Here is a 21048-nt window from a genome sequence, read left to right on the forward strand (position 1 = left end):
GGCTGCTACAGTACACTAGACCTGGCTGCTACAGTACACTAGACCTGGCTGCTACAGTACACTATACCTGGCTGCTACAGTACACTAGACCTGGCTGCTACAGTACACTAGACCTGACTGCTACAGTACACTATACCTGGCTGCTACAGTACACTAGACCTGGCTGCTACAGTACACTAGACCTGGCTGCTACAGTACACTAGACCTGGCTGCTACAGTACACTAGATCTGGCTGCTACAGTACACTATACCTGGCTGCTACAGTACACTAGATCTGGCTGCTACAGTACACTAGACCTGGCTGCTACAGTACACTAGACCTGGCTGCTACAGTACACTAGATCTGGCTGCTACAGTACACTATACCTGGCTGCTACAGTACACTAGATCTGGCTGCTACAGTACACTAGACCTGGCTGCTACAGTACACTATACTTGGCTGCTACAGTACACTAGACCTGGCTGCTACAGTACACTATACCTGGCTGCTACAGTACACTAGACCTGGCTGCTACAGTACACTATACCTGGCTGCTACAGTACACTAGATCTGGCTGCTACAGTACACTAGACCTAGCTGCTACAGTACACTAGACCTGGCTGCTACAGTACACTATACCTGGCTGCTACAGTACACTATACCTGGCTGCTACAGTACACTATACCTGGCTGCTACAGTACACTAGACCTGGCTGCTACAGTACACTATACCTGACTGCTACAGTACACTAGACCTGGCTGCTACAGTACACTAGATCTGGCTGCTACAGTACACTAGACCTGGCTGCTACAGTACACTAGACCTGGCTGCTACAGTACACTAGACCTGGCTGCTACAGTACACTAGACCTGGCTGCTACAGTACACTATATCTGGCTGCTACAGTACACTAGATCTGGCTGCTACAGTACACTATACCTGGCTGCTACAGTACACTAGACCTGGCTGCTACAGTACACTAGACCTGGCTGCTACAGTACACTAGACCTGGCTGCTACAGTACACTATACCTGGCTGCTACAGTACACTATACCTGGCTGCTACAGTACACTATACCTGACTGCTACAGTACACTATATCTGGCTGCTACAGTACACTATACCTGGCTGCTACAGTACACTATACCTGGCTGCTACAGTACACTATATCTGGCTGCTACAGTACACTAGACCTGGCTGCTACAGTACACTATACCTGGCTGCTACAGTACACTATACCTGGCTGCTACAGTACACTAGACCTGGCTGCTACAGTACACTAGACCTGGCTGCTACAGTACACTAGACCTGGCTGCTACAGTACACTAGACCTGGCTGCTACAGTACACTATACCTGGCTGCTACAGTACACTATACCTGGCTGCTACAGTACACTAGACCTGGCTGCTACAGTACACTAGACCTGGCTGCTACAGTACACTATATCTGGCTGCTACAGTACACTAGACCTGGCTGCTACAGTACACTATACCTGACTGCTACAGTACACTAGACCTGGCTGCTACAGTACACTAGATCTGGCTGCTACAGTACACTAGACCTGGCTGCTACAGTACACTATACCTGGCTGCTACAGTACACTAGACCTGGCTGCTACAGTACACTATACCTGGCTGCTACAGTACACTATACCTGGCTGTTACAGTACAATATACCTGGCTGCTACAGTACACTAGACCTGGCTGCTACAGTACACTAGACCTGGCTGCTACAGTACACTATACCTGGCTGCTACAGTACACTAGACCTGGCTGCTACAGTACACTAGACCTGGCTGCTACAGTACACTAGACCTGGCTGCTACAGTACACTAGACCTGGCTGCTACAGTACACTAGACCTGGCTGCTACAGTACACTAGACCTGGCTGCTACAGTACACTATACCTGGCTGCTACAGTACACTAGACCTGGCTGCTACAGTACACTAGACCTGACTGCTACAGTACACTATACCTGGCTGCTACAGTACACTAGACCTGGCTGCTACAGTACACTATACCTGGCTGCTACAGTACACTAGACCTGGCTGCTACAGTACACTAGACCTGGCTGCTACAGTACACTAGACCTGGCTGCTACAGTACACTATACCTGGCTGCTACAGTACACTAGACCTGGCTGCTACAGTACACTAGACCTGGCTGCTACAGTACACTAGACCTGGCTGCTACAGTACACTATACCTGGCTGCTACAGTACACTAGACCTGGCTGCTACAGTACACTATACCTGGCTGCTACAGTACACTAGACCTGGCTGCTACAGTACACTAGACCTGGCTGCTACAGTACACTATACCTGGCTGCTACAGTACACTAGCTCTGGCTGCGCCCGGTTCAGTGCAGTTCTCCAAAGAGGCTTTCCTGTTTAGAGACAGGCAGTGAGAAAGATGCCTCTGCACTCAGGGAGTCTGAAGAAGTGAATCAAGAATAGAGATAGAATGGTGACAAGTACTCACAAACTGGCCCTCCTTGGAAGACTGAGCTCCTTCTGCAAGAGAGGGAGAGAGAGAGAAAGATATGTCAGTGTGGTTGTCATCAGAAACATGGATGAATACAATGTTAAATTGATTTGCTATTTGGGATGTAAATAAAATGTATTCCGCTTTAATAGACATTTCTGCTTGACATCAAGAGGAAAAGCATGTGTCATTAATACCCTGAGAATTACACTAGGTGGCACTGTGATACCATCTGAATTGGTTGAGTAGAAAAGCAAATAGTCATGTATTGTTTACAGGGGGTGTACACAGAGCACATCATGATGATCAATGGTTTATGTTTTAATGGTCAATGACAGGTATTCACAGCTTGTTCAGTGTAAATACACAATCTAGAAGTAGGTTATTTCCATCATAATGAGATTCCTTGACCTTCAGTTTTCAAACACATCCACTAGGTGGCAGAGGAGTAGCCATAGCAAGGGCCAAGCCAGAGAAACCGCTCTCCTTTGAGAGGACAAGGTTCTGTAGCTACAACAGCAGGTTCTGTCGCAACAACAGCAGGTTCTGTCGCAACAACAGCAGGTTCTGTCGCTACAACAGCTGGTTCTGTCGCTACAACAGCAGGTTGTGTAGCCATATAGTAGAAAGTTCTGTCGCAATAGTAGCAGGTTCTGTAGCTACAACAGCAGGTTCCGTATATAGTAGCTGGTTCTGTCGCAATTGTAGCAGGTTCTGTCGAAATAGTAGCAGGTTCTGTCGCAACAACAGCAGGTTCTGTAGCTACAACAGCAGGTTCTGTATATAGTAGCTGTTTCTGTCGCAATAGCAGCAGGTTCTGTCGCAACAACAGCAGGTTCTGTATATAGTAGCTGGTTCTGTCGCAATAGCAGCAGGTTCTGTCGCAACAACAGCAGGTTCTGTATATAGTAGCTGGTTCTGTCGCAATAGTAGCAGGTTCTGTCGCAACAACAGCAGGTTCTGTCGCAACAACAGCAGGTTCTGTCGCAACAACAGCTGATTCTGTAGCTACAACAGCTGGTTCTGTAGCTACAACAGCAGGTTCTGTAGCTACAACAGCAGGTTCTGTAGCTACAACAGCTGGTTCTGTAGCTACAACAGCTGGTTCTGTCGCAATAGTAGCAGGTTCTGTCGCTACAACAGCAGGTTCTGTAGCTATATAGTAGAAAGTTCTGACGCAATAGTAGCAGGTTCTGCCTCCCTCCCTGCCTGCCTGTCTCCCTGCCTGCCTGTCTCCCTGTCTCCCTCCCTGCCTCCCTCCCTGCCTGCCTGTCTCCCTGCCTGTCTCCCTGCCTGCCTGTCTCCCTGCCTCCCTCCCTGTCTCCCTGTCTCCCTCCCTGCCTCCCTCCCTGCCTGTCTCCCTCCCTGCCTCCCTCCCTGCCTGTCTCCCTGTCTCCCTCCCTGTCTCCCTCCCTGTCTCCCTCCCTGCCTGTCTCCCTGCCTGCCTGTCTCCCTGCCACCCTCCCTGTCTCCCTGTCTCCCTCCCTGCCTCCCTCCCTGCCTGTCTCCCTCCCTGCCTCCCTCCCTGCCTGTCTCCCTGTCTCCCTCCCTGTCTCCCTCCCTGCCTGTCTCCCTCCCTGCCTGTCTCCCTGCCTGCCTGTCTCCCTGCCTGCCTGTCTCCCTGCCTCCCTCCCTCCCTGCCTGTCTCCCTGCCTGCCTGTCTCCCTGCCTCCCTCCCTGCCTGCCTCCCTCCCTGCCTGTCTCCCTCCCTGCCTGTCTCCCTGCCACCCTCCCTGTCTCCCTGCCTGCCTCCCTGTCTCCCTGCCTGCCTCCCTCCCTGTCTCCCTGCCTGCCTCCCTGTCTCCCTGCCTGCCTCCCTCCCTGTCTCCCTGCCTCCCTGCCTGCCTCCCTGTCTCCCTGCCTGCCTCCCTCCCTGTCTCCCTGCCTCCCTGCCTGCCTCCCTGCCTGCCTCCCTGCCTGTCTCCCTGCCTGCCTCCCTCCCTCCCTGCCTGCCTCCCTGTCTCCCTGCCTCCCTGCCTGCCTCCCTGCCTGTCTCCCTGCCTGCCTGCCTCCCTGCCTGCCTCCCTGCCTGCCTGCGTGTGTCTATGCTCCGCAGTGTGGAGTGTGAGTAAGTCGGGGCTTCTGAGTCAGCGGAACTCTGCGTTTCCTAGAGTCTCTAAATGAACAACAACAACAATAACAACATAGCCCTCAGGAGTAAACAGGCTGATTCCATTGGAGAACAGAACAGGACTAATGTCATTGACAGCGTGTCTGTGTGCTGCAGAGCCCGGTAACACATTCACTCTATTCCCCTCTCTCTGAGGGCCAAGAGGCCTCAACTCAATTAGCCTGTTCAGAGCTCAGCTAGAGAGCTCAGCAGACCGGCTGATGTATAGATCTTATCAGGGGACTGGAGTGAGCAGGACCAGACCCACTAACTCCATGGAGGAGGAGGAGGGGGGATGGTGGAGTAAGGCCAGGCAACACAGTGACACAAGACAGGATACTATCAATAATACAGCTTTATTAGAAACACAAACAGGGGTAGATGTTATGAGGGTTCAGGGGCTGAAGCGAGAGTGAGGGGGGGGGGGGGGGGGGGGAATGGACGAGAGAGGAAGGGGAGAAGAGAGGAAGGAAGGGGAGAGAGGAAGGGAGGGACAAGAGGAAAGGGAGAAGAGAGGGGAAGGGAGGGAGAGAGGAAAGGGAGAAGATGGAGGAAGGGAGGGAGAGAGGAAAGGGAGGAAGGGAGGGGAGAGAGGAAACGGAGAAGAGAGAGGAAGGGACGGATGAGAGGAAAGGGAGAAGAGAGAGGAAGGGTGGGAGGGGAGAGAGGAAAGGGAGAAGAGAGAGAAAGAGTGGGAGGGGAGAGAGGAAAGGGAGAAGAGAGAGAAAGAGTGGGAGGGGAGAGAGGAAAGGGAGAAGAGAGAGAAAGAGTGGGAGGGGAGAGAGGAAAGGGAGAAGAGAGAGGAAGGGTGGGAGGGGAGAGAGGAAAGGGAGAAGAGAGAGGAAGGGTGGGAGGGGAGAGAGGTAAGGGAGAAGAGAGAGGAGGTACGTTCTGCCAACCAGCCACCCACACATTACCCTGTGTAATGTGAAAGGATGACTCTCAGCATCTCTGTCGCTGTGTGTGGCTGCAGCTGCACCCCATCTTTGAGTGAGGATATTCACCTCCTCCCCAACACCCCTGAAACACACTACTGAAGACTTCCTGCCCGCGCACACAGCAGGGTTAGGGAAATGTAGTGCCGGACATTTGACAGGCAGCCCTTTAATGATATTTGATCAATTTACCAGACCCATATGCATTGGGTGCATCACCTGATCAGGGCGTCTAGCCACGCTGCTCAGAATGACAGAAATGACATTCAGGTAAATCATCTGAACAGAACATGCAACTCAAGGATGCATATGTGTCTCTTTACCGAATTCCAACGCACACTTTGAAGATGTTAGAATAACAGCCAACAAGACAAGTAATGAACAGTAAAATCAGTAGCCTACAGAATGTTAATCTGCTATGCCCCATAGCATAGCAAGTAATGAACAGTAATGAACAGTAAAATCACTAGCCTACAGAATGTTAATCTGCTATGCCCCATAGCATAGCAAGTAATGAACAGTAATGAACAGTAAAATCACTAGCCTACAGAATGTTAATCTGCTATGCCCCATAGCATAGCAAGTAATGAACAGTAATGAACAGTAAAATCACTAGCCTACAGAATGTTAATCTGCTATGCCCCATAGCATAGCAAGTAATGAACAGTAATGAACAGTAAAATCACTAGCCTACAGAATGTTAATCTGCTATGCCCCATAGCATAGCAAGTAATGAACAGTAATGAACAGTAAAATCACTAGCCTACAGAATGTTAATCTGCTATGCCCCATAGCATAGCAAGTAATGAACAGTAATGAACAGTAAAATCACTAGCCTACAGAATGTTAATCTGCTATGCCCCATAGCATAGCAAGTAATGAACAGTAATGAACAGTAAAATCACTAGCCTACAGAATGTTAATCTGCTATGCCCCATAGCAGAAAAGTTGACCTATTCTATTCTTCAGCTTGTCGTTCTATTTGAGAAAGAAATACAACCAGTAGGGCTTAGCCACATCAAACACAAACTGTAAAGGCTGATGTAACAGATCAGAACGTTCAGTTAAAAGTCTTGATAAACTCCTTCACATTATAAGCACAAGGCAGAAGGCTATGCGCGAATGTTCATTCCATAATGCAATTAGCGGGAAAACAGTGTTGTCAAAAGCACACTGCACATGCGAGTGTTTTCATGTGACGGATTTCATGTGACAGAGATTAAAATATCTGTTACAAATGTAGAAAGAGGTGAGATCTAAAGATGCAACAACTAGCAGGGTTTACTAATGTGACTAGGATTGTGCCTTTGGCTACTGGATAATTAAATAAATTGGATTTAAAAAAAACTATAGAACATGACAGAAATGGGCAACAAACAATTAAGTCTGTTTTCAAAATGCACACTGCCTGCTGAAGCCTGCCTACCGTTGCCTATATGTACTTGGATGGCGAATGGGAAGCACACTTCAATTAGCAGTTGAGAAATACACGATTCCATTTAGAATTGTTACGCAATGATTGGGCTTAGAAAAGCATGTTTCACTCCAGCAGCAACGAACGAGCTGTTTGAGAAGTAGCAGCTCTCGTGCTGTCTGACAGACTTTCCGCTCACACACGTGCGTACACACACACACGTACACGCAAGCACACAAGTGTAAGCACACACACGCACAAGCGTGCACGCACACACAAGCGCACGCACGTACATACCAGCTGGCCAAGTAACCTCTCAAAGGCAGGGTGATGATGAAATTAGATGGAGTGACAGTTTGGATGGCAGCCACAGCACAAAAAGCCAAAAGCAATCTCCTCGATGGTATACAAGCATCAATATTCCTCTAGGTCCAACCATCATGACAGAGAGAGGAGAGGAGAGACAGAGAGGAGAGATAGGGAAATGAGAGAGAACGGGAGAGAGAGACAGAAAGGAGAGATAGGGAAAGGAGAAAGAACGGGAGAGAGAGAGAGGTGAGATAGGGAAATGAGAGAGAGGAGAAATAGGGAAATGAGAGAGAACGGGAGAGAGAGAGGAGAGATAGGGAAATGAGAGAGAGGAGAAATAGGGAAATGAGAGAGAACGGGAGAGAGAGAGGAGAGATAGGGAAATGAGAGAGAACGGGAGAGAGAGAGAGAGAGAGAGAGAGAGAGAGAGATAGGGAAATGAGAGAGAACGGGAGAGAGAGAGGAGAGATAGGGAAATGAGAGGGAGGAGAAATAGGGAAATGAGAGAGAACGGGAGAGAGAGAGAGAGAGAGAGAGAGAGAGAGAGAGAGATAGGGAAATGAGAGAGAACGGGAGAGAGAGAGGAGAGATAGGGAAACGAGAGAGAACGGGAGAGAGAGAGAGAGAGAGAGATAGGGAAATGAGAGAGAACAGGAGAGAGAGAGAGAGAGAGAGAGAGAGAGAGAGAGAGAGAGATAGGGAAAGGAGAGAGAACGGGAGAGAGAGAGAGAGAGAGAGATAGGGAAATGAGAGAGAACAGGAGAGAGAGAGAGAGAGAGAGAGAGAGAGAGAGAGAGAGAGAGAGAGAGAGAGATAGGGAAATGAGAGAGAACAGGAGAGAGAGAGAGAGAGAGAGAGAGAGAGGAGAGATAGGGAAATGAGAACAGGAGAGAGAGAGGAGAGATAGGGAAATGAGAGAGAACGGGAGAGAGAGAGAGAGGAGAGATAGAGAAATGAGAGAGAACGGGAGAGAGAGAGAGGAGAGATAGGGAAATGAGAGAGAACAGGAGAGAGAGACAGAAAGGAGAGAGAGCGGGCTGTACCACATGGTAATCTGGTCAAGTACACTCAGCCAGGACATTTGGCGGGTTGCTGATGTAGGCAGATATGAGAGAGAGATACAGCCCTGCCCTGAGCTAAATGCTCACATAACATTAACTTTCCAGGTGAAAGATGGCATGACGGAACCCAACACTCCCACCCTGTGTATAGTATGCTACTAGACAGATCAGATAAAGATATATTGAATTGACAGATGTAGGCCAAGGCTTCATCAAGTGTCTAACCCAACCTTCTGTCAATGGTAGAAGTGTGTCCACTAGTCAATAGCTAACAGACAGCCATGGCTCTGTTCCCCCTGCCTGCTCTGTCAGTGAGGAGAGGGGTGAGTGACAGGCCTGGCAGTGCCAGCAGGGTGGCTGGAGAGCGGGCACAGACATGTGGGCAGAGGGTACCTCCCTGAGGCCATGGTGACTGACTGACAGACACACATACTGACAGAAGGACAGGTCTGCTGAGTGGGCCAGTACAGAGGACCAGAGGAAAGTGAGTTAAATAATCCATCAGGAGTTGCCTGGCATATCATCATACACACAGCTAGGTATGCGCGCACGCACGCACGCACGCACGCACGCACGCACGCACGCACGCACACACGCACACACGCACACACGCACACACACACACACACACACACACACACACACACACACACACACACAGAGTGTGGAGGGCCAGTACCTGTCATTTAGACATTACCATGATAAACTAACAACCTCTTACAGACTACCAGGGTTTAGAACTTTTGTTATTCACTTTACACTGCAGCCATACTTCACACGGCAGCGCTAATTTACACGGCAGCGCTACATTATACACCAGAGCTACTTTATACACCAGAGCTACTTTATACACCAGCACTGCTTTAAACACCAGCACTACTTTACACACCAGCACTACTTATACAGCAGCCCTACTTTATACAGCAGCCCTACTTTATACACCATCACTACTTTATACACCATCACTACTTTATACACCAGCGCTACTTTACACAGCAGCACTACTTTATACAGAAGCCTTAATTTATACAGCAGCCCTACTTTATACACAATTTCTACTTTAAACACCAGCACTACTTTAAACACCAGCACTACTTTAAACACCAGCACTACTTTATACACCAGCACTACTTTATACACAATTGCTACTTTATACACCAGCACTACTTTACACAGCTGCACTACTTTACACACCAGCGCTACTTTATACACCAACAGTACTTTACACAGCAGCACTACTTTATACACAATTGCTACTTTATACACCAGCCCTACTTTATACAGCAGCACTACTTTACACAGCAGCACTACTTTACACAGCAGCACTACTTTATACACCAACAGTACTTTACACAGCAGCACTACTTTATACAGCAGCACTACTTTATACACCATCGCTACTTTAAACACCAGCACTACTTTATACACCGGCCCTACTTTATACAGCAGAATTAATTTATACAGCAGAACTACTTTATACACCAGCCCTACTTTATACAGCCGCATTACTTTACACAGCAGCCCTACTTTATACAGCAGGTCTACTTTATACAGCAGGCCTACTTTATACAGCAGCATTACTTTATACAGCAGGCCTACTTTATACAGCAGCATTACTTTACACAGCAGCATTACTTTATACAGCAGCCCTACTTTATACAGCCGCATTACTTTATACAGCAGCCCTACTTTATACAGCAGGTCTACTTTATACAGCAGGCCTACTTTATACAGCAGCACTACTTTATACAGCAGCATTACTTTACACAGCAGCATTACTTTATACAGCAGGCCTACTTTATACAGCAGCATTAGTTTATACAGCAGCCCTACTTTATACAGCAGCATTAGTTTATACAGCAGCCCTACTTTATACAGCAGCATTACTTTACACAGCAGCACTACTTTACACAGCAGCACTACTTTACACAGCAGCCCTACTTTATACAGCAGCCCTACTTTATACAGCAGCCCTACTTTATACAGCAGCCCTACTTTATACAGCAGCCCTACTTTATACAGCAGCCCTACTTTACACAGCAGCCCTACTTTACACAGCAGCCCTACTTTATACAGCAGCATTACTTTATACAGCAGCATTACTTTATACAGCAGCATTACTTTACACAGCAGCACTACTTTACACAGCAGCACTACTTTATACAGCAGCACTACTTTATACTAGAGGTCGACCGATTAATCGGAATGGCCGATTAATTAGGGCCGATTTCAAGTTTTCATAACAATCGGTAATCGGTATTTTTGGCCACCGATTTGCCGATTTTTTAAATTATTATTTGTATTTTTTAAAATGTCTTTTTTATTCTTTTTTACCTTTATTTAACTAGGCAAGTCAGTTAAGAACACATTCTTATTTTCAATGACGGCCTAAGAACGGTGGGTTAACTGCCTTGTTCAGGGGCAGAACGACAGTTTTACCTTGTCAGCTTGGGGATGCAACCTTACGTTAACTAGCCCAACGCTCTAACCACCTGCTTTACGTTGCCAAGGTAAGTTGCTAGCTAGCATTAAACTTATCTTATAAAAAAACAATCAATCAATCATAATCACTAGTTAACTACACATGGTTGATGATATTACTAGTTTATCTAGCCTGTCCTGCTTTGCATATAATCGATGTGGTGCGCATTCGTGAAAAAGGACCGTCTTTGCTCCGACGTGTACCTAACCATAAACATTAATGCCTTTCTTAAAATCAATACACAGAAGTATATATTTTTAAACCTACATATTTAGCTAAAAGAAATCCAGGTTAGCAGGCAATATTAACCAGGTGAAATTGTGCCAGTTCTCTTGCGTTCGTTGCACGCAGAATCAGGGTATACAGAATCTGGCTCGTTGCGAACTAATTTGCCAGAATTTTACGGAACTATGAAATAACATTGTAGGTTGTGCGATGTAACAGGAATATTTAGACTTATGGATGTCACCCGTTAGATAAAATACGGAACGGTTCCGTATGTCACTGAAAGAATAATGTTTTCGAGATGATAGTTTCCGGATTTGACCATATTAATGACCTAAGGTTTATTATATTATAGTTAAGTCTATGATTTGATATTTGATAGAGCAGTCTGACTGAGTGGTGCTAGGCAGCAGCAGGCTCGTAATAGTCAAAGGTATATGGTTTAGAGAGAAATAGTCGACGCGTCATAATTCCTGTAATAACTTGCGGCTGAACTTGAAAGGGGTTCCTTCGTTATTTTACCGTTCATGTCTTCCATAGAGAATGTCTTGATCTACTTCAAAAAAGGTCTGTGTTTTGTGCTTAAACCGCCTCGGCGTTTTGAGACCCGTGTAAATCTCACTAGGTAACGTTTGTCAACATATTTTCATAAATCCACTCTACAAAAAAATGTATCTTCGCTTATATTGATCAGAGTTATATCCTATGGATATCTACACAGTTATAAAATTGGCAAGGTGGTGTAAGCCTAAACCAAACACAGACCTTATTTTAAGTTAATCTAAAAATATCCTATGGAATAAATGAAGGAACCGCTTTTCAGATTTTGCTAGAAGGTGTCATGGGAATTGTGACTCGCACTTTGGTAGACAATTCTTACCATGCCCATTATTAAAATAGGATTTCCTGCATATAGAAATTACAGTTTTTGTTTTCAGCATTCATCACAGGTAACTTAAACTCTATTTTTATTATTCAAACAGTTGAGAGTATTTGTCTCCTAAGCAGACTCTTCAGTATCGTTGTCACTTCAGAGCTGTGTGTGTGTGTGTATATATATACAGTGGGGCAAAAAAGTATTTTGGCCCATTCCTCCATGCAGATCTCCTCTAGAGCAGTGATGTTTTGGGGCTGTCGCTGGGCAACACGGACTTTCAACTCCCTCCAAAGATTTTCTATGGGGTTGAGATCTGGAGACTGGCTAGGCCACTCCAGGACCTTGAAATGCTTCTTACGAAGCCACTCCTTCGTTGCCCGGGCGGTGTGTTTGGGATCATTGTCATGCTGAAAGACCCAGCCACATTTCATCTTCAATGCCCTTGCTGATGGAAGGAGGTTTTCACTCAAAATCTCACGATACATGGCCCCATTCATTCTTTCCTTTACACGGATCAGTCATCCTGGTCCCTTTGCAGAAAAACAGCCCCAAAGCATGATGTTTCCACCCCCATGCTTCACAGTAGGTATGGTGTTCTTTGGATGCAACTCAGCATTCTTTGTCCTCCAAACACGACGAGTTGAGTTTTTACCAACCATTTTGGTTTCATCTGACCATATGACATTCTCCCAATCCTCTTCTGGATCATCCAAATGCTCTCTAGCAAACTTCAGACGGGCCTGGACATGTACTGGCTTAAGCAGGGGGACACGTCTGGCACTGCAGGATTTGAGTCCCTGGCGGCGTAGTGTGTTACTGATGGTAGGCTTTGTTACTTTGGTCCCAGCTCTCTGCAGGTCATTCACTAGGTCCCCCTGTGTGGTTCTGGGATTTTTGCTCACCGTTCTTGTGATCATTTTGACCCCACGGGGTGAGATCTTGCGTGGAGCCCCAGATCGAGGGAGATTATCAGTGGTCTTGTATGTCTTCCATTTCCTAATAATTGCTCCCACAGTTGATTTCTTCAAACCAAGCTGCTTACCTATTGCAGATTCAGTCTTCCCAGCCTGGTGCAGGTCTACAATTTTGTTTCTGGTGTCCTTTGACAGCTCTTTGGTCTTGGCCATAGTGGAGTTTGGAGTGTGACTGTTTGAGGTTGTGGACAGGTGTCTTTTATACTGATAACAAGTTCAAACAGGTGCCATTAATACAGGTAACGAGTGGAGGACAGAGGAGCCTCTTAAAGAAGAAGTTACAGGTCTGTGAGAGCCAGAAATCTTGCTTGTTTGTAGGTGACCAAATACTTATTTTCCACCATAATTTGCAAATAAATTCATAAAAAATCCTACAATGTGATTTTCTGGATTTTTTTTCTCATTTTGTCTGTCATAGTTGACGTGTACCTATGATGAAAATTACAGGCCTCTCATCTTTTTAAGTGGGAGAACTTGCACAATTGGTGGCTGACTAAATACTTTTTTGCCCCACTGTACATACAAAAAATTAATCGGCAGCAGCTTTTTTGGGCCTCCAATAATCGGCATCGGCGTTGAAAAATCATTATCGGTCGACCTCTACTTTATACAGCAGCACTACTTCAAAAAGCATACTTTATACAGCAGCACTACTTTATACAGCAGCACTACTTTATACAGCAGCATTACTTTATACAGCAGCACTACTTTATACAGCAGCACTACTTTATACAGCAGCACTACTTTATACAGCAGCACTACTTTATAGCCAGAGCCACATGGAAAAGTAGGTGGCATTTAAAAGTTAAAAACCCACTGTTTTTATCTTTATACACTACTGTACTCTCCACTCAGCCCTAACAGTGTGACTGAACAATGTTAAATAATAGAAATAGCTGCTAATGCGTTATTGACCTGTTTGGCCAGTTTGGCACACTGTTTTTAGAACGCTCCCAATAATTTGCTATGATTGGCTAAGTTCACCTCTAAGCGCACCGGTACATCTCCCATCTCATTTTAGCCAATATTAGATGCACAAGGCAGTGATTTCACCACCACAGAAGAGAGAATGAAGACGGTGAAACCAGCTAATGATCCCTGCTCATAAAAACACCTCTAATACATCTCTCTCTAATACATATCTCTCTCTCTAATACACATCTCTCTAATACATCTCTCTTCTCTAATACACATCTCTCTCTCTCTCTCTAATACACATATATCCAATACATATATCTCTCTAATACACATCTCTCTCTCTAATACACATATATATTCTCTAATACACATATCTCTAATACACATATCTCTAATACACATCTCTCTAATACACAGCTCTCTCTCTAATACACATCTCTCTCTAATATACATCTCTCTCTAATACACATCTCTCTCTCTCTCTAATACACATCTCTAATACATCGCTCTTCTCTAATACACATATCTACAATACATATCTCTCTCTAATACACATCTCTCTCTAATACACATATCTCTTCTCTAATACACATATCTCTAATACATCTCTCTCTAATACACATATCTCGCTCTCTCTCTAATACACATCTCTCTCTCTAATACACATCTCTCGCTCTCTAATACACATCTCTAATACCCATATCTCTCTAATTCACATCTCTCTCTATAATACACATCTCTCTCTATAATACACATCTCTCTATAATACACATCTCTCTCTAATACACATCTCTCTAACACATCTCTCTCTTCTCTAATACACATCTCTCTCTCTCTCTAATACACATCTCTAATACACATATCTCTCTATAATTCACATTTCTCTATAATACACATCTCTCTCTCTAATACACATCTCTCTCTAATACACATCTCTCTCTCTAATACACATCTCTAATACACATATCTCTCTAATTCACATCTCTCTATAATACACATCTCTCTCTAATACACATATCCCTCTCTAATACACATCTCTCTCTCTAATACACATCTCTCTCTCTAATACACACCTCTCTCTCTAATACACATCTCTCTCTCTAATACACATCTCTCTCTCTAATACACATATCTCTCTAATACACATCTCTCTCTAATACATCTATTTCTTTAACACATATCTTTCCATCTGTTCTCTCTATCTAATCCCTCCCTCCCTCCCATTTAAGATGCACATTGTGAATAAACTAGGCCAACTGACACCTGTCATCTATTGGTAGGTGTGTCTGCTTCTACAGTCAAATCCCAGGAAGCATATATAATAGCCCAGGCTAATAGAGTCTCTGAGACAGGCAGTGTCTGGATGGGTCTGGTATTAGAGTCTCTGAGACAGGCAGAGTGTCTGGATGGGTCTGGTATTAGAGTCTCTGAGACAGGCAGAGGGTCTGGATGGGTCTGGTATTAGAGTCTCTGAGACAGGTAGAGGGTCTGGATGGTTCTGGTATTAGAGTCTCTGAGACAGGCAGTGTCTGGATGGGTCTGGTATTAGAGTCTCTGAGACAGGCAGAGGGTCTGGATGGGTCTGGTATTAGAGTCTCTGAGACAGGCAGAGGGTCTGGATGGGTCTGGTATTAGAGTCTCTGAGACAGGCAGAGGGTCTGGATGGGTCTGGTATTAGAGTCTCTGAGACAGGTAGAGGGTCTGGATGGGTCTGGTATTAGAGTCTCTGAGACAGGCAGAGGGTCTGGATGGGTCTGGTATTAGAGTCTCTGAGACATGCAGTGTCTGGATGGGTCTGGTATTAGAGTCTCTGAGACAGGTAGAGTGTCTGGATGGGTCTGGTATTAGAGTCTCTGAGACAGGCAGAGGGTCTGGATGGGTCTGGTATTAGAGTCTCTGAGACAGGCAGTGTCTGGATGGGTCTGGTATAAGAGTCTCTGAGACAGGCAGAGGGTCTGGATGGGTCTGGTATTAGAGTCTCTGAGACAGGCAGTGGGTCTGGATGGGTCTGGTATTAGAGTCTCTGAGACAGGCAGAGGGTCTGGATGGGTCTGGTATTAGAGTCTCTGAGACAGGTAGAGTGTCTGGATGGGTCTGGTATTAGAGTCTCTGAGACAGGCAGAGTGTCTGGATGGGTCTGGTATTAGAGTCTCTGAGACAGGCAGAGTGTCTGGATGGGTCTGGTATTAGAGTCTCTGAGACAGGCAGTGTCTGGTATTAGAGTCTCTGAGACAGGCAGAGGGTCTGGATGGGTCTGGTATTAGAGTCTCTGAGACAGGTAGAGTGTCTGGATGGGTCTGGTATTAGAGTCTCTGAGACAGGCAGTGTCTGGATGGGTCTGGTATTAGAGTCTCTGAGACAGGCAGAGTGTCTGGATGGGTCTGGTATTAGAGTCTCTGAGACAGGCAGAGTGTCTGGATGGGTCTGGTATTAGAGTCTCTGAGACAGGCAGTGTCTGGTATTAGAGTCTCTGAGACAGGCAGAGGGTCTGGATGGGTCTGGTATTAGAGTCTCTGAGACAGGCAGAGGGTCTGGATGGGTCTGGTATTAGAGTCTCTGAGACAGGCAGTGTGTCTGGATGGGTCTGGTATTAGAGTCTCTGAGACAGGCAGTGTCTGGATGGGTCTGGTATTAGAGTCTCTGAGACAGGCAGAGGGTCTGGATGGGTCTGGTATTAGAGTCTCTGAGACAGGCAGTGTCTGGATGGGTCTGGTATTAGAGTCTCTGAGACAGGCAGTGTCTGGATGGGTCTGGTATTAGAGTCTCTGAGACAGGCAGAGGGTCTGGATGGGTCTGGTATTAGAGTCTCTGAGACAGGCAGAGGGTCTGGATGGGTCTGGTATTAGAGTCTCTGAGACAGGCAGAGTGTCTGGATGGGTCTGGTATTAGAGTCTCTGAGACAGGCAGTGGGTCTGGATGGGTCTGGTATCAGAGTCTCTGAGACAGGCAGAGGGTCTGGATGGGTCTGGTATTAGAGTCTCTGAGACAGGCAGAGGGTCTGGATGGGTCTGGTATTAGAGTCTCTGAGACAGGTAGAGGGTCTGGATGGGTCTGGTATTAGAGTCTCTGAGACAGGCAGAGTGTCTGGATGGGTCTGGTATTAGAGTCTCTGAGACAGGCAGTGTCTGGATGGGTCTGGTATTAGAGTCTCTGAGACAGGCAGAGGGTCTGGATGGGTCTGGTATTAGAGTCTCTGAGACAGGCAGTGTCTGGATGGGTCTGGTATTAGAGTCTCTGAGACAGGCAGAGGGTCTGGATGGGTCTGGTATTAGAGTCTCTGAGACAGGCAGTGTCTGGATGGGTCTGGTATTAGAGTCTCTGAGACAGGCAGAGGGTCTGGATGGGTCTGGTATTAGAGTCTCTGAGACAGGCAGTGTCTGGATGGGTCTGGTATTAGAGTCTCTGAGACAGGCAGTGTCTGGATGGGTCTGGTATTAGAGTCTCTGAGACAGGCAGAGGGTCTCGATGGGTCTGGTATTAGAGTCTCTGAGACAGGCAGAGTGTCTGGATGGGTCTGGTATTAGAGTCTCTGAGACAGGCAGTGTAAAGGTGCAATGTGAGAGCCATTAGGGCTCAACACCTCCACTCAGTGACAAATTAACACTACCTATAAAAGCCCATTAATGGCCTAACCAGGAGCTAGAACAGTGTTTGTGTGTGTGTGTGTGTGTGTGTGTGTGTGTGTGTGTGTGTGTGTGTGTGTGTGTGTGTGTGTGTGTGTGTGTGTGTGTGTGTGTGTGTGTGTGTGTGTGTGTGTGTGTGTGAGAGAGAGAGAGACAGATGTTTGGACTACAGGAACATCTATTTGAGTTGGTTTTGAATCTAGGCACAGAGCAACAGGAGTGGAGGTGTCCACTGGCTGGTAGCTAGCAATTCATCAGCAACGATGGTGGTAACAACAGGCACTTCGTTCGGACTAATTGTCTTTAAACGGAGAATGCTGAGGATGAGAGAGAGAGGGGTGGGGGGGGAGAGGGAGGGGGGAGAGAGCGAGAGAGAGGGGTAGAGGAAGGGGGGAGAGAGCGAGAGAGAGGGGTAGAGGGAGGGGGGAGAGAGCGAGAGAGAGGGGTAGAGGGAGGGGGGAGAGAGCGAGAGAGAGGGGTAGAGGGAGGGGGGAGAGAGCGAGAGAGAGGGGTAGAGGGAGGGGGGAGAGAGCGAGAGAGAGGGGTAGAGGGAGGGGGGAGAGAGCGAGAGAGAGGGGTAGAGGGAGGGGGGAGAGAGCGAGAGAGAGGGGTAGAGGGAGGGGGGAGAGAGCGAGAGAGAGGGGTAGAGGGAGGGGGGAGAGAGCGAGAGAGAGGGGTAGAGGGAGGGGGGAGAGAGCGAGAGAGAGGGGTAGAGGGAGGGGGGAGAGAGAGAGAGAGGGGTAGAGGGAGGGGGGAGAGAGAGAGAGAGGGGGTAGAGGGAGGGCGGAGAGAGCGAGAGAGAGGGGTAGAGGGAGGGGGGAGAGAGCGAGAGAGAGGGGTAGAGGGAGGGGGGAGAGAGAGAGAGAGGGGGGGTAGAGGGAGGGCGGAGAGAGCGAGAGAGAGGGGTAGAGGGAGGGGGGAGAGGGACATTAACTACAGGGTTGTTTTGGATGGAGATGGAAGGAGAGCGGGAGAAGAGAGAGGGAGGCCGAGGAGAGGAGGGGCAGTGTTGCAGCCATCGTTAACATGATGGAGTAGAGTGAGAGTGCAGTTCTTTGATTAGGTTGACTGTAGGTTTGTCATGAAAACAAAGAACTGTAAATTCACTTGATGTCCTTGGATGAGATATGAGCAGAATGAAAGCAGCTAATGTAGAACCTGGACTGAAGTCATTAAATTACTGCTGAGGAAACGTTCTAACTGGCTCACAAAACAATATGAATTGACTTGAATAGCAAGATTATCTTTCATCAGACCACCTAGACATGAAACAAAGGCCAACAGCAAGTCTGCCAAGTGCCAACTGCTTCCAACACAAAACAAACAGTGACCTGTCCAATATGTAAAGAAATCTCCTATAGGCCCCACCTCTACCCCAGTCATCCTAGCACAGTCCCCACCACAGGATGATTCGAGCAACTAGATACAGTTGAAGTAGGAAGTTTACATACACCTTAGCCAAATACATTTAAACTCCGTTTTTCAAAACTCCTGACATTTAATCCTTGTAAAAATTCCCTATCTTAGGTCAGTTAGGATCACCAGTTTATTTTAACAATGGGAAATGTCAGAATAATATTAGAGATAATTATTTATTTCAGCTTTTATTTCTTTCATCACATTCCCAGTGGGTTAGAAGTTTACATACACTCAATTAGTATTTGGTAGCATTGCCTTTAAATTGTTGAACTTGGGTCAAACGTTTCAGGTAGCCTTCCAAAAGCTTCCCACAATAAGTTGGGTGAATTTTGGCCCATTCCTCCTGACAGAGTCAGGTTTGTAGGCCTCCTTGCTCGCATGCGCTTTTTCAGTTCTGCCTACACATTTTCTATGGAATTGAGGTCAGGGCTTTGTGATGGCCACTCCAATACCTTGACTTTGTTGTCCTTAAGCCATTTTGCCACAACTTTGGAAGTATGCTTGGGGTCATTGTCCATTTGGAAGATCCATTTGCGACCAAGCTTCAACTTCCTGACTGATGTCTTGAGATGTTGCTTCAATATATCCACACCATTTTCCTGCCTTATGATGCCATCTATTTTGTGAAGTGCACCAGTCCCTCCTGTAGCAAAGCACCCCCACATCATGATGCTGCCACCCCCGTGCTTCACGGTTAGGATAGTGTTCTTCGGCTTGCAAGCCTCCCTCTTTTCCTCCAAACATAACGATGGTCATTACGGCCAGACAGCTCTATTTTTGTTTCATCAGACCAGAGGACATTTCTCCTAAAAGTACAATCTTTGTCCCCATGTGCAGTTGCAAACCGTAATCTGGCTTTTTTATGGCGGTTTTGGAGCAATGGCTTCTTCCTTGCTGAACGGCCTTTCAGTTTATGTCGACATAGGACTCGTTTTACTGTGGATGTAGATACTTTGTACCTGTTTCCTCCAGCATCTTCACAAGGTCCTTTGCTGTTGTTCTGGGATTGATTTGCACTTTTCGCACCAAAGTACATTCATCTCTAGGAGACAGAACGCGTCTCCTTCCTGAGCGGTATGACAGCTGCGTGGTCCCATGGTGTTTATACTTGTGTACTATTGTTTGTACACATGAACGTGGTACCTTCAGGCACTTGGAAATTGCTCCCAAGGATGAACCAGACTTGTGGAGGTCCACATTTTATTCTGAAGTCTTGGCTGATTCTTTTGATTTTGTCATGATGTCAAGCAAAGAGGCACTGAGTTTGAAGGTAGGCCTTGAAATACATCCACAGGTACACCTCCAATTGACTAAAATTATGTGAATTAGCCTATCAGAAGCTTCAAAAGCCATGACATAATTTTCTGGAATTTTCCAAGCTGTTTAAAGGCACAGCCAACTTAGTGTATGTAAACTTCTGACCCACTAGAATTGTGATACAGTGATTATAAGTGACATAATCTGTCTGTAAACAATTGTTGGAAAGATGACTTGTGTCATGCACAAAGTAGATGTCCTAACCAACTTGCCAAAACGATAGTTTGTTAACAAGAAATCTGTGGAGTGGTTGAAAAACAAGTTTTAATGACTCCAACCTAAGTGTATGTAAACTTCCTGACTTCCACTGTAGATAGAACAATGTGTCTCAAGCTGGCTCTCATCCATATTGCATAGGGCAGAGGGGAGGGGAGGAAGAGGAGAGGTAGAGGAGGAGGAGAGGAAGAGGAGAAACACGGAGTCAAGCTATAACGTTCACATTTCACTAGGTAGGAAATGTGTGTGTGAGGGAGTGATTTATTTTCCCTTTTGTACGTTAACTATTTGCACATCATTATAACACTGTATATAGTCATAATACGACATTTGAAATGTCTCTATTCATTTGAAACTTTTGTGAGTGTAGTTTTTACTGGTCATTTTTAATTGTTTACTTAACTATTGTTTATTATCTATTTCACCTGCTTTGGCAATGTAAAAATATGTTTCCCATGCCAATAAAGCCATTTAAATTGAATTGAATTGACAGGGGAGGATATAAGATAGAAAGAGAAAGAAAGATACATGACTACAGAGGCCAGATGTGCTGAGCTGAGTGTCCTTGTCAAAGCCTAACATCCTCTGTCCTCCATGTGGTAGGTCAGCCCAGCAGTCTGAACGACAGCCCAGCAGTCTGAACGACAGCCCAGCAGTCCCTGAACGATAGCCCAGCAGTCTGAACGACAGCCCAGCAGTCTGAACGA

The 21048-nt window shown here is 46.4% G+C and overlaps 1 protein-coding gene across 8 annotated transcripts in view; it reads right to left on the reverse strand.

Moving 5' to 3' along the window:
* The window catches only part of mast2 (microtubule associated serine/threonine kinase 2), a 334787-nt gene that overhangs the window by 124402 nt on the left and 189337 nt on the right, over positions 1 to 21048 (reverse strand). For all 8 annotated transcript variants that reach the window (XM_045687864.2, XM_045687863.2, XM_045687862.2 and 5 more), the window contains one exon: positions 2459 to 2490. In XM_045687864.2, coding sequence (XP_045543820.1) covers positions 2459 to 2490 — 32 coding nt within the window. The remainder of the gene's footprint in view (positions 1 to 2458; positions 2491 to 21048) is intronic.

Source organism: Salmo salar, chromosome 10 (assembly GCF_965601325.2).
Source record: "Salmo salar chromosome 10, fSalSal1, whole genome shotgun sequence".
Lineage (NCBI taxonomy): Eukaryota > Metazoa > Chordata > Actinopteri > Salmoniformes > Salmonidae > Salmo > Salmo salar.